The 13,566-nt window shown below is 39.5% G+C and overlaps 1 protein-coding gene across 9 annotated transcripts in view; it reads left to right on the top strand.

Moving 5' to 3' along the window:
- The window catches only part of ralgps2 (Ral GEF with PH domain and SH3 binding motif 2), a 67,316-nt gene extending 55,547 nt beyond the window's left edge, over positions 1 to 11,769 (top strand). For 2 of the 9 annotated variants that reach the window (XM_067514612.1, XM_067514610.1), the window contains exons 10-21: positions 405 to 542; positions 1,490 to 1,580; positions 1,831 to 1,898; positions 2,020 to 2,158; positions 2,278 to 2,432; positions 2,534 to 2,588; positions 3,163 to 3,240; positions 4,107 to 4,212; positions 6,670 to 6,762; positions 7,581 to 7,686; positions 8,053 to 8,144; positions 8,217 to 11,769. In XM_067514612.1, the coding sequence (XP_067370713.1) occupies positions 405 to 542; positions 1,490 to 1,580; positions 1,831 to 1,898; positions 2,020 to 2,158; positions 2,278 to 2,432; positions 2,534 to 2,588; positions 3,163 to 3,240; positions 4,107 to 4,212; positions 6,670 to 6,762; positions 7,581 to 7,686; positions 8,053 to 8,144; positions 8,217 to 8,246 (1,151 nt within the window). In that variant the 3' untranslated portion in view covers positions 8,247 to 11,769. The other 7 variants (XM_067514613.1, XM_067514611.1, XR_010915091.1 and 4 more) reach the window with 7 other exon arrangements.
- The last annotated feature ends 1,797 nt before the right edge of the window (positions 11,770 to 13,566 follow it).

Here is a 13,566-nt window from a genome sequence, read left to right as displayed (position 1 = left end):
TTGAGCAAAGTATATGCAAATAGAGCTTTAGCAGAGTGTTTTTTTATTACTGCCTGTTTTAGGTCCATATGCTATCAAATAAGCAGTCTGCAGTTACCAGTGCACACTTAGAAAAGCACAGCTGCATAGCACTTACGTCATGCATCCAAGGAAATCTGGCTGTATTACTATGTCCATCCTTGTTTGTCTGCATGCTTTCTTTCTAATGAGCTGAGCTATGTGCTCAGTGAGGAAAGTCGTTGTGTTTCCCATTTGTTTAAAATTACATCTCTGGATGCTGTTCTCCCTATGCTTCCACAGAGGCCCACAGCTCACTAAGTGAGAGCATGAGAAAAGATGGCTGTTTATTTTTCCTAGTTTAGTGTAACATGTTGCATCTTTTTCTGCCTGCTGCTCTATTTTAGGGATGTACCTGTCTGACCTGACGTACATAGACTCAGCCTACCCCGCCACAGACAGCATACTAGATAATGAACAGAGATCGAACCTGATGAACAACATCCTTAGAATCATATCAGACCTGCAGAGATCCTGCACCTATGGTGAGTGTTGATGTGCGCACACATCTTAGCCTCCTAACTATTAGATAGCAGTGTGATATAGTGGGTGGCAAAACTAGAGTCTAAACTGATTTCAGGGATCTGATTGTGTCCATCATGTGGAAAAATAAAAGTTAACAAAGATGAGAGCCGGGAGTCTAAAAAAAGCCCGGAAGGAAATGGCATCTGTGTATGATCTGTGTCTGATGTGTAATCTCTTCATATGCCAGGAAATGGAATTCTTAGAATTTTCAACAGTCACAAAAAGAAAAAAATCCTTTAATTTACACCAATCAGGCATTACATTATCGTTTAATGCATTGTAACATGAGATGCTTCTAATGTTTTGGCCAAAAAAAAAAGTGTGGCCAAAACATTAGAACCACCTCTTTTTATAATACACTTCAGTACGACTCCACCTCCCAATTTGATCCAATAATAAACACATAGTAGAATTATCACCTGTCTGAGAGTTTCAACATAAAAACCGAGAAATTATAACCTTGTGAAGTTGAAAGCATGGCAGGGCCGCTGTATTGGATTGGATTAAATTGCACAATTGGTCATAATGTTATGCCTGATCGCTGTAAATATAGGCTGTGTATTTACTTTGAAGCATTTCATTATTTAATCCAAAATATTTGACATGCTTTTAGCTGTTGTGTTGTTTATCCAGTCTTGCTTTTGAGATACAACATGTTTTCTGTCATGGGTGCTTTTAGATGCAGTAGAGACACCAGGATAGGTGTATAGAGGGTTTATCCTGTAGTTGAACTTACATTACACAAACCTTATCAACCCAGGATACTGAAGAAACATTTGCAGATGGGAAACAGTTAATAGCTCAGAGAAGTTCAGTTGCTGAGATGCTCAGTTTTATGGCAACACACACACACACACACACACACACACAAATGTCTAATTATCTTCTAATACCTCATCTCTTTCAGATATACTAGTGTTGCCTCATGTGCAGAAGTATCTGAACTCAGTCAGGTATATTGAGGAACTGCAGAAGTTTGTGGAGGACGATAATTACAAGTAAGACAAACATGAGATATTAACAGCAAGTCTTTGCCAACTCGGACAAAAGTTTCATAATTTCTTAAGAAGTCAAGGGAGCAATTTCCTGCCAGGAAATTCTCTTTTTTTTTTTAAATCCTGTTTCTAATTTAATTGCTCAGCCAATCATACTAATAATGTGTTTTGGCAAATGAAACAAACATCCCCCACCCCCATTGTTTTTACAGAAGAATTCAAGCTGATGCTAACATCTATATCTTTTCTTTAGGCTGTCACAGAAGATTGAACCAGGCACCAGCACACCACGAGCAAACGCCTCTAAAGAGGATCTTGTTGGTGAGTTTCACTGTAGCTATTCAGTGAGAGTAAAATGTCAAATGAACTCCTTTATCATCTCCTTACTTCTCTTTTCTACCTTGTTTATAAATGTGACCTTCCATCCCACTCTTGCCTAAAGGCCAGGAAGCTTCAGCATCTCCTCTCTGCAGCCGTAAGGGTGTGGTAATGGGTGAAGGGCCAAAAGTCCCGGCTACACCTCCCTCCCCCAGGAACCTGCTGCCCCACGGGCACAGGAAGTGCCATAGCCTGGGCTACAAGTCAGTTTTTCTCATGTGAAAATTTTTATTTTATTAGTCAACAACAGTTAATTCAGAGATGAAAACAAATACTGACACATCTGCCATTATTTCTCTGCCTGCTTTAATATGTGTCTCAGCAGCTTTATGCACAAGATGAATACCGTAGAGTTTAAAAGCGCTACCTTCCCTAATGCTGGTTCTCGCCACCTGTTGGATGACAGTGTGTTGGAAAGCCACAGTCCCACCAGGGGTCAAGCAGAGAGTTCCACCCTGTCCAGTGGTATTTCACTTGGTAAAACTTAAAAATGTATACTTTCTAGGATGATTATTAGAAGACCATATTTTCAGTGGCATGCCATGTTTTTTTTGTGATGTTTTTTTATTTTTAAACAGGGAGTAGTGAGGGCTCTGAGCTCAGTGAAGAGATGTCTTTCGCAGCTTTTGAGAGGTAAGCCTAAGACAATCCATGTCAGCAGTGCTTTATTTATCACATCTGCAAGAAAAATCATAAAGTACCTCCATCCCACACGTCATTGTCTAATTTGCTTTTAAATCTCTGGCTTCAAGACACAGCTCTGCAAAATCATGTGCCATTAAATCTCGCACACGCCATGCCCAGCCTTGCTTTTAGCCTTGCAGCCAAGGCCTCATCCCTTCAACGCTGCTCTCAGATGCTTCTGCTTCTTCGGCAGCCTGAAATATATTAAGTGCATTGAAATCCCCCAACCAGTAGTCCAAGTCTGCCAACAAATGCTTGGAGCCACACTCAGTAGTTTTCAAATTTAAAAAAAAAACCTCTCAGCTCAAGAATGTACTAGCCTGAAAGTCATATAAACCTTCTCAAAACACTTCCTCAATGTTTTGAATAACACTGCAAACACGCATCCATCAATAACTGCTAACCGAATGAGCGCTCTCCCATCCAGCCCTAACATATGCAATTTAAAGGCAAACAATAAAAAAAAAAACCCACACTGCCTTAACAGTGTCCCGTGCCCCCCATCCTATCCTATTCTGAACAGGACTCGATTCTATCACTCTCTGGGCCCAGTGACCCGAGTGGCCCGCATCCCCTACAGAGGAGTCCTGAGGCCCAGCAGGTACACACAACCTGACCTGAACCAAACCCTCTTTTTACTTCACTTTATGCCCCTCATTTTCTACAAAGGGCTGCTGTGTGTTAGTGTTTAGGGTGTTTGTAGTGCTGTGGTAATCTTGTGATAGGAAAGGGGTGTGTGTTTGTGTGTGAGAGAGATCACAAATCACGTGGAGGGCAAAGGGTCAGTTTCAGGTTATGGTGCTTCATCTTTTGCTGCTTACCATCAATGTACTTTTTGCTTTCTGGAATTTTTTCTGCATATCTGACACACTAACACACACACACACACACACACACACACACACACACACACACACACACACACACACACACACACCTATAGGACTTCCTGTCAATCTAGACCTGTAGCAAGATATTTCACAGTTTTTCACAAATTGTTACATCCTCATTCCTAAAGTAGAGAGGAACAGACTCCTCGGTTATTAGATTAGTTTTCATGAATATTAGGCGTCCCTTTCAGTTAGGGATGGTTCTCTCTATCCCTCTTTCCATCTGGCTACACTAGGCTCTGGCACTGGGTTTCCTGCTCTGATCCTCCAGACAGACAATCTGCACAGCTCCTTGGCCCTTCTCTGCTCTTTTTTGTGCGGATAGCAGTGTTCATATTGATAAGGATTCATATCTATGAAATTCCACGCTGGGCAAAAAAATACAGAAGTAGATGAAGTATATGTACCAAAACACAGTATGTAATGTAAGAATGCTTATTAATGAAGCAGATGTTAACATAGCTTTGCAGATTGTGTCTACTTCTATTACTAGTTCTTTTCTAAATTGACCATGCACATATTAGAACATGTGTGTTTCTGTATGTAGTTTGAAATGTTTGTCTTTGCCTTGTTGTAGCTCAGCGGAGTCGGAGGAGCTTGCAGTTCACTTATATCCTGGAGCGGTCACAGTGCAGGGGGTATTAAGACGCAAGACTGTGCTCAAGGAGGGCAAGAAGCCAACAGTAAGGATACTCACACACATACAGTGCATTCAGAAAGTTTTCAGACCCCCTTTAACTTTTTCCAAAGTTAGTATGTTGCACCCTTGTACTAAAGTTGTTTAATACAGTTTTTTCTCATTAATTTACACTCAGAACCCCATAATGGCAAAGTGAAAACTGAATTTTAAAAATGTCTGTAAATTTATAATAAAGAAAAAATGTACATAATGTAAGTATTCAGACCCTTTACTTAGTACTTTGTTAAAGCACCTTTGGCAGCAATTACATCCTTGAGTCTTTTGGTTTGGACAAGCTTTGCACACCTGGATTGGGGGATTTTCTGGAATTCTTCTTTGCAAATCCTCTCAAGCTTAGTTGGGTTGGATGGGGGACTATTGGTAGACAGGTCTCTATAGAGATGATCAGTAGACTTCAGCTTTTCCTTTAACCCTGACCAGTCTCACAGTCTGCTGCTGAAAAACACCCCACAGCATATTGCTGCCATCACCATGCTTCCCTGTAGGGATGGTATTGGGCAGGTGATGCTGGTGCCTTGACTCGAAAATCTGGTTCCTTACAGTCTTAGTCCTTTAGGTGTTTTTTGCAAAGTGGGCTTTCGTGTGTTTGAACTAAAGGGAGGCTTCCATCTAAACCAGCCTAAAACTCTCCAGCCTTTTTTCCCCAGAGAGCTACTTTTACAAAATGAAATGGCCAAGAGCTACACACATGTTTTGTAACATTTATTCTCATATATTATTTCAACCCAAACAAACTAATAAGCTTTTTTCCTGAACCTTTACGGAATTTTGGTATCTACACCTCACAATTTGCATTTAAACATCATAAATATATTTTTGTATTCATTATGTAGATTTATTGTGTTTGCATGCATTTCTTTCTATTGTGCATGGGCGATTCATTTCATTTGCAGTCGCTACACGGCGGAGGGGTGAACATCTTCAGGTCTGACTGCAGCTAGGAGGGGCTGCTGCACGAGGACTGGGCCTGTGCTTTGGGATGTGGGAGGGCCCTACGGCTCCACCCGCTGTTCGTTGAGAAGAGTGAGAACGATACATGCTTTCACATCAGAATCTCCAAAAGTCCATTAACACCAGAAAAAGTTGCTAGTTTTTTTTTGTTTTGTTTTGTTTTTTTGAAAATTCCTAAATGGGTCTGAATACTCGGTAAATGTAGTGACAAAGTCACTGAGTTGGCAACAGTGATCATCACCTCATCAAGCTTGACAGCAGCACACTGTTTTATTGACAACTAATTGTCAAATAATCCTTTTATGAATTTGATTGTATATACATGTAAGTTGGTTTTCTGAGTGACCACCTAAATATAACTAATTAAGTTTTCAAATTTATGTAGGATTCATTAACCCACTGGCAAGCTACTTGGAAAGTAGAGCTACCACTCATGAGCTCACGAACGACATGATGGAGACCCCTGGTCTAGACACACTGTGGTAAAGGCTTTTGCTGTGATACAGTAGGCATTGTCAGCTGTGAGGCCTTTTAGAGAGAGGTGTATGCCTTTCCAAATCATGTCAGTTTACCACAGGTGGACTCCAGGCAAGATGTAGGAACATCTCCGCAACGATCAAGAGAAATACGAGGCACTTCAGCTAAATTTTGAGTGTTGTTGCTAAGGTTCTGAATACTTTTGTCCATGTGATATTTCAGTTTTTCCTTTTTAATAATTTACAGACATTTCTACAACTCAGTTTTCATTTTGTCATTACAGGATACTGAGTGTAGATTAATGGGGGATAAAGAATTTAAACAACTGGAGTATCGGGCTGCAACATAATAAAACATGCATACCTATACACATGCATGTATTTTACACATTGTATTTTCCCTTGTATTTGTTTTCCCTGTGCTTCATTAGCCACGGTTTACTGTTATCCTATTCTGTTTTAGCTGGAAAAAAATCTGCAAGTACAAATAACTTTTAAGCTGTCAAAGCTGGTGTGGATGATTTATGAACTTCTTTGATGATCTAAAAAGGTTTATAAGTTTACCAAAGTAGCCAGACAAAATGCAGGAGTATAAATTAGACATTTCCCTTAAATGCCTTTTTCTATCAAATTCTACTGCCCTACCTCATTACTCTTTATTACTACCTTTCCTTTTATTAGTCCCAAAAGCTTTGGGATCATTGAATTACATGCAAATTTCGAGAAGTACATTTAGGCCTGCTATATTTTTCCGGTAGAAGGTGGGGCAACTCTACTTGCAGCCACAAACCTCCACACTGAAGTCGAACCAGAGACTTTTCCTTCCACAAACATTACAGACTTCTTTCCTGTCAGTCTTTATCCGTCCCTGTCTCAGATGCAGCACAGAACCAGACCTATAATGACAAAACAAAAAGCTTTCCTCAAATTACTATTTAATAACTCTGATCTTGCACAAGTGACTGTACCAGGCTGAAGAAAAGATGATGACAAGATTGCATCTTTATCTCCAGGTGGCATCTTGGACCAAATACTGGGTGGCGCTTTGTGGAAACCAATTGTACTACTACCCTGCCAAGTCCCTGAAGGCCACCGAGAGAAAACATGTAAGTTATCCATAACAGTCCATCACTACAAACTGTTTGATACATTCATGCCAATGCCAGACAATTTCATGTGAACCGCAGGTGAAAAGGAGAGTCACGGTACAAAATGACCCACGAAATCTCTGTGTTATAAGGAGACAACACATGATAGCTTTTATCTACTCATTCCTAGAAAGTGTATTGTGCATTGAACAAAAAACACTGTTTTTTCTTGATTTTCTTTTACACTGGGTATGCACAGGTGAACAGGAAGTAATAGAAAAGACACATGAGGAAATTTACAACATTGTCAGCTGGATACAGTTTAATTTAAAAACAAGTGAAGCATGTTAATAATTTATCTTGCTGGAGGTGTGTTTCTTTGGGAGACACCTTGAACTGCATCGGTTTGACAAGAATATTTACTGAAACTGTACAGGAGCCCAGAGGAAAATCTAGAGAAGAAGGGAGGCAGGGAGGGTAACTGAAGTGTAAACCAATAAATCTGTGTGTGTGTGTGTGTGTGTGTGTGTGTGTGCGGGTGCGTTTATGTGTAACGAGGCCTGGACTGGGTCTTGTGCAGTTGGGGGACAGACAGATGGTACTACTCATTAAATAATGAAACTAGTGACATCACTGTAGCCCCGTGTGTCAGTCACACGCTAATGAGAACCTTGTGCACAGGCAGGCTTAAAGACAACATCCAGAGGTTTCACACACACTCAAACACACACACACTCTCAGCTTGTCTTAACATTTCTTCTTCTGGAAGCATTTAGACACAACAGACTTGTTACGAGTAAGAAAATTAATCCCGTTTCCACTTGTTCCCTGCCCAGTTCAAGTCAACATCCAGTAAGAGCGTGTGTGTTGTGGGTCTAATGGCCATGATGGCAGAGGATCCTGAGCATCCTGATGTTTTCTTGCTGACGGACTCAGAGAATGGTGAGACAAACACACACAATAGGAAAATTTAAAGAGGAATGGCTGATGAAAATAAATCATTCATACCTCTGAACTGATGCAGTAAAAAGGGAAAGTGGGTCACATGTAAACACACAACTTCAACACACTGAACTTCTGGCCTTCCTGTCGTCCTATGTATGTGACTGCATGCTAGTGCCATATCTGGTACTTTTTTCAGCTTATTCACACGTGCACAAACAGGTGAATTATTCCTGAATGTTTCCACTTACATTTTAAGTGGTACTGCCAAAGTCAAGTAAGAATTCAGCCATCTTTTCAAATTGTTGGGAAAGCAGGTTGAAACAAGACACTTGGCATCTCATGCTGTTTGTCTCTGTTTCCTAGGTAACACCTACAAGTACCAAGCAGGGAACAGAGTGAATGCTTTGCTCTGGTTCAAACATCTGAGTGCTGCCTGTCAGAGCAATAGGCAACAGGTACAAAGCTGCACATACACTGAAACACATTGACTATAAGTTGCCTTTTTACACATCTCACCATTTTTCCAGGTGCCAGCAAATCTGATGTCATTTGAGTGACTGATGCAGAGAAGTACAACTGAGCAAAGGAGAGAGGATACAAGAGAGAGAAAAGAAAGAGAATACAGGCGAGGATAAGGAGTATTGACTCATTAGTGGGATCTTTCACTGCCATGAGACCTGACCGCCGATTCTCGGACTCTAGCTCTGGCCTCACTGCAGCCTCACCTGCCACCACTGCCTTAACCAGAGTACCTGTGTGTCCGTGTGTGTGTCCGTGTGTGTGTGTGTGTGTGTGCTTGTATATGTTCAAGCCAATTTGAGTTTGTGTGTGTGGATGGAGGTGACTCTCTTTTTGACGTGTTAACTACTGACCAAGGACCTGCACCACTGCTCTGGTCTCTTATTTGCTCTTTGTCTTTTGTTTTTACTTTGAGCGTTCAGCACTTCTGTCGAGCCATTGGACTTCTTCATGAGAAATTGTCCTCATATGGACAAAAATAAACCCCTACTTTGAATTTTTTTCAAGGGGGTTATTTATATGTGTCTCTCCACCATGTTCAAATGCACGATTTCCGTCTTTTATTCACAATCACTGCATGCATACTTAAATCGGAGTAACCTATTGGATTTTCAATGGTTTGAAACATTTTTTTACTTTATTGAATCACTCTTTTAATAGTTGCCCTTTTGATTCACTTGAGTTTGTTTGGAGTCACAGGATTACACTAACACACATACACACACACAAATGTGATTGCAGCAACATAAATGTAAGGGCTCTGATTCGCAGTTGACTCCAGCAGAAACAATTCCCACACTTCCTGAATGTGTCTAGGTTTTACTACAGAAATTACACCCCATAGCCTTGTTTTGTTAGTTTTTGTCATATACTAAGTGTTCTGTACATACGTGTGTTTGTATTTGTATTACTGCTTTGGATGAGGAAGGGGCGGAAAAATCACAGAAATCTGCGTTCCACATAGGTACGATAATCCCAGAATCTAAGCTACAATGCATTTGCTTGTGGGTAGATAAGAGTTGCCGCTTTTTGCAAGCCTGCGTTTCTTTGATCTCCATGGGTGTTTGCTCTGTCAGCTGCCACCAGGCGACACTCGGTTCACCTGACTCTCACACATACTAAACACTAAAGACTTGAAACTGTGAAAGTCCAAAAGAGAAAAATGAGAGCTCATCACATTTGATCTCAACGTCTCCTTGTTGCTTAATGTGGTTAGAGCCTGTGGTCTGGAGCAGACTCTCGAGGCTACCTGGAGCCATAAAGAGTCTATTTTAAATCTTGTTTATATGGTTTTGTGTTGTTAGTTTATGTTCTTTTTATTAGGAGTGATGGTGCAGTTCACAGTATTATTATTTAGTAGTTACATTTGAATGTTACTTTTTTAAATTCTTTTTGTTTTTTCAATTGAGCAAGTATTTTGAATATTTTATGTTCATGCGTTTGTTTGTTTGTTTGTTTGTTTGTTTTATCCCCTCTTCCCTTATGTTTTCCCTAGCTCAGTTTTTAGGCCCTCACCATGTTGCATCTGATTTGGAAATAGCAAAGGCACCTTGGTTGTAAATAATGCCATGTGATGTTGTTGTCACTGTTTTTCTTACAGACGATGAAATATTAGAAATGATAGAGCTGCTGTGGCAAAAACCTGGGATTGACATTTTCTGATGCACATCCCAGATGTTGCAGTGTGCCATTATAGACCTCTTGTTTTTGAGCACATGTGATCAAGATGGTGGATGATAATAAGAATCGGGTGCTTTTCACCCAAAAGTTTTAAAACAGCTGTTTACACTGTAGGTTTACTTGGTCCCTTTACTGCTCCACGTGTACTGTATCTACTGTTAGAAACATTGTGTAAACAACAAATGTTCCCCTTTCAATAGGGTACATTACACTTTCCTAGTTTCAAGCTGTTGATAACTAATGATCAGCAAGAGAGGTGAACATACCCACAGTCGCAGCACTGGATTCCCTGCAATGTGTCTAATCTGAAAAATTAAAACTGTCCTTAGCACAATATACAATCCAACAACTGTCACAGAGAAACTGTGATAAAATCATTTTAGTCCCAAAAGATGCTCAATGCTTTGTATATTAACTAAAGTAGAAATGGTAGTTGATGAACCTGTGGAAGAATGAATGAGGACACCAAAGATAATGTGGTAGTTAATCTCAAGTATGTGTGTGCATTTGTGCTTGTTCATACTTCTGTTTTTTAAACAAATTGTAATTGAAGCCCTACAGGGAAGGCCAGCAAGGCTACTATCCCTGCTGAGCAGTGGAAGGGGAGGGTTGCTAACCAGCTACCTGGGAGGCTAGCCAGCTTACCTAATCATGTGCATGACTGACTGCCGGCTCATGCTACGACTCACTGCTGGCTTGAGGTGTCTAGAAAGGAGGATGCGTGAGCACATAGGAAGTGGAAACTGTACTCATCTGTATCAACTGTGGCTGGAGCTGCAGAATGGAGCACAGACGTGGTTGGTTGTGAACTGGTGTTTGAATATATGATAAAGAGGGCTTCGAATGAAATGGGGTGAGACAGAGTTTAGGGTGGGTGTTAGTGAGTTTACCTACAGATGTTAGTTGGGCTCTTTCTTTACTGACATATTCAGACATGTTTAACCTGCTGTCATATGCAGCATATTGAGAGAGTTGGTGCAGTTAAGCTGTGGACAAAAGTAGCTGGGATGTAAAACTTGCCATCCCTCAGCACAATTCCCCTTTTTCTCTTTGCTTTACCTCAGATGTTATTTGTGAAAATGAAAGGAATACAAATCAGAAGATAAGAGATGTGACTGATACAGAAATCAAAATTACAAGACAAGTGCTATTTTGAGGGGATCTTGTAAAGTTTGTTTGAATACATTTATTTAAAAATCTTTCTTTCAAGAAATATCCAAATCACTTTGTTTGTGATGTTTTTTCAGTGTAACCTGAGTTTACATGACCTTTTAGTATAATTTCTTTACAGTTTATGGTCAGAATATTGAAAAACAGGCTTAATTTGTAGTTTTACGTGACTAATTGCTTTGATCAGCCAAAAGCTAACATATGGATCCCATCTTTAGCTATCGTGGGAGGATAGTTGAAATTTCACTTGTCTCCCAGTCCTCGTCTACTATCAGTGTTGGATTTTACAAAGTGTATTTATGCAGTGCTTAAAATTCTCCTTGTCTCCCTTAATATATCTTTTTTTTTTTTTTTTTTTTTTTTTTTTACTGGTCATGAAAAATCTAAAAGTTGAGGTGAAGGTTTCAATCCGAGGAAGTGCTTTTGGTTTGGTTATGAATTTGTCCTGTAATTTGGTGACGTGGAACCAATGTGAACCTGTGTCCCGTGCACCGCGCAGGCGTTATTCACTGTTTACCACGGATATCAAAAACAGCCTTCATAGGGGTCCTCAAGGTAACAAGGGTAATGAACTTAAATTCACTTGGCTCTGTTTGTGTCTGTCTGCCTGGGTTATGACTGTGGTGAGCGCTGTGACCTCATTACTGAGTGATGTGCTATCTGTTGTGAAGACTGAGAACCAATAAACACTTTGCCCTTTTTTACTCCACACATCTGTCTCATACTCATTATTCTGTTGAAACGTACATTTGTTAACCTTGAATATAAAGGCGTAGATACTGGTCAGTGACTGTGTGCTAGCGACTGTTTTAAACCATGGTTGGATTAGATGATTCAATACTACAAACCCCAATTACAGAAAAGTTGGCAAGATGTGTTAAACTTCAAGAGGAGAATGCAAGGATTTGTGAATCATTTGAAACCTGTTTTTAATCATAAATAGAAGAAAGACAACATATTAAATGTTATAACTGAACATTTTGATGCTGACATGTCTTTAAAAAAATGGGACTGGGGCAGCAAAAGGCTGGAAAGGTTGTGCAAAGGTTCAACCTTTTTAGTTATATGTTTAACCTGTTTTTGTTTTTATCAGCAACAGGTCAGCATCACAATCATGTATAAGAGCAGCATATTGTACCAGAGAAGCAGTCTTTCAAAAGCATAATGGGGCTACTTTCCTCAACTGTGTTCAATGTCTTTAAATGTGGACAATACATTATCTACATTTACAGTTGTGTCCAAATGTTTGCATCTCCCTATTTTAAAATGAAAAAAGAGGGGGAAAAAATTTATTTTCCTTTTCATCAGCTTAATACTTTCAGCACATTTCAACTATGTCCCTTCAAATGTTCAACAGAAATTATTTTTAAATACATTTATCAAGGGTGATGCAAACATTTGACCAGTGCACTTTATGTATAAATATAAGTGTTTATACTTTTGATTGATTTTATTACTTTTGAAGATAACAGAACATTTGTACTAGCCGAATCTGAAACATTTTTTACTTTACTTTCTGATGAAGGGGCATTTGTACCAGCTGACTACATTAAATAAGTGAAACATTTTTTTACCATAAGAAAAGTTTTACATTTTACACAGCATCCCAACTTTTCTGGAAAGAGGGTTTAATTTGTTTCAGGCTTGTTCAAGCTACAATTTGCAGTGGTGGTTGCAGAACAGTGTGAATGGCTATTGGGGCTACTGAAACCTATTTAAAATGATATTTCCCACAGGTTATACAAGATATGTAGATTTTTAAGTAACAAAATAGTAGGAGTCAACTCCTACTTTACAGGTGTAAAGTCAAAGTTACTTAAGCCATGTCAAATGTTTGCCACCTAGGTCGACGCTTTGTTGTAAATATAACAACCAACCATGTTTTTTCTGTTATGAGGAGCAACTGGTGTTTTTAACTCAAATCTATTTTAAACAAAAGTACAAACCAAGGAGTTGCAAGACAAATCTGAGGATTGAGAAAATTGAAAGATGCTGAAAAACGAAATTACTTTTTTTACTTTTTTTTCTTGACTTACTGGAAAAGTCTACGCTTTATAACTTTGTTGGTTATTCAAACACATTAGTAATCAGCCACAAGTTCTACGTAAACTGGGAGAAGTGGTACTTCTGTTTCTGGTAACACTTTAGAGCTATAATATGCTTAATCAAGCTGGCAGAAGCATGGAACTCGAAGTGTATCCACTCCTCACCACACAGCTCTCTTAGGTCATAGTCACCATGAAATTGCAGTAAAAAAAAAAAAATACAGCTGTCAAGACCATATTGGTTAGAAGGATGAGCCTTTAAAAGTGAATATCTCTGATGTCAGGCTGCTCATTGATTCTGAGTGAAGGAAAACTTTGACAGCACCACCGATGAGTCCTAGAGCAGATTTCTACTAAAAATATGGTTGAAAAAGTAACTTCACAGCACAACAAAGCAGATTTACGGGTGTAATGCTGCTATTTGAAAACAGCTGGTCTAACATACTGAAAGTCAACACTGTAA

Source organism: Channa argus, chromosome 8 (genome assembly GCF_033026475.1).
Source record: "Channa argus isolate prfri chromosome 8, Channa argus male v1.0, whole genome shotgun sequence".
NCBI lineage: Eukaryota > Metazoa > Chordata > Actinopteri > Anabantiformes > Channidae > Channa > Channa argus.
This window is presented reverse-complemented; position numbering and strand designations above follow the sequence as displayed.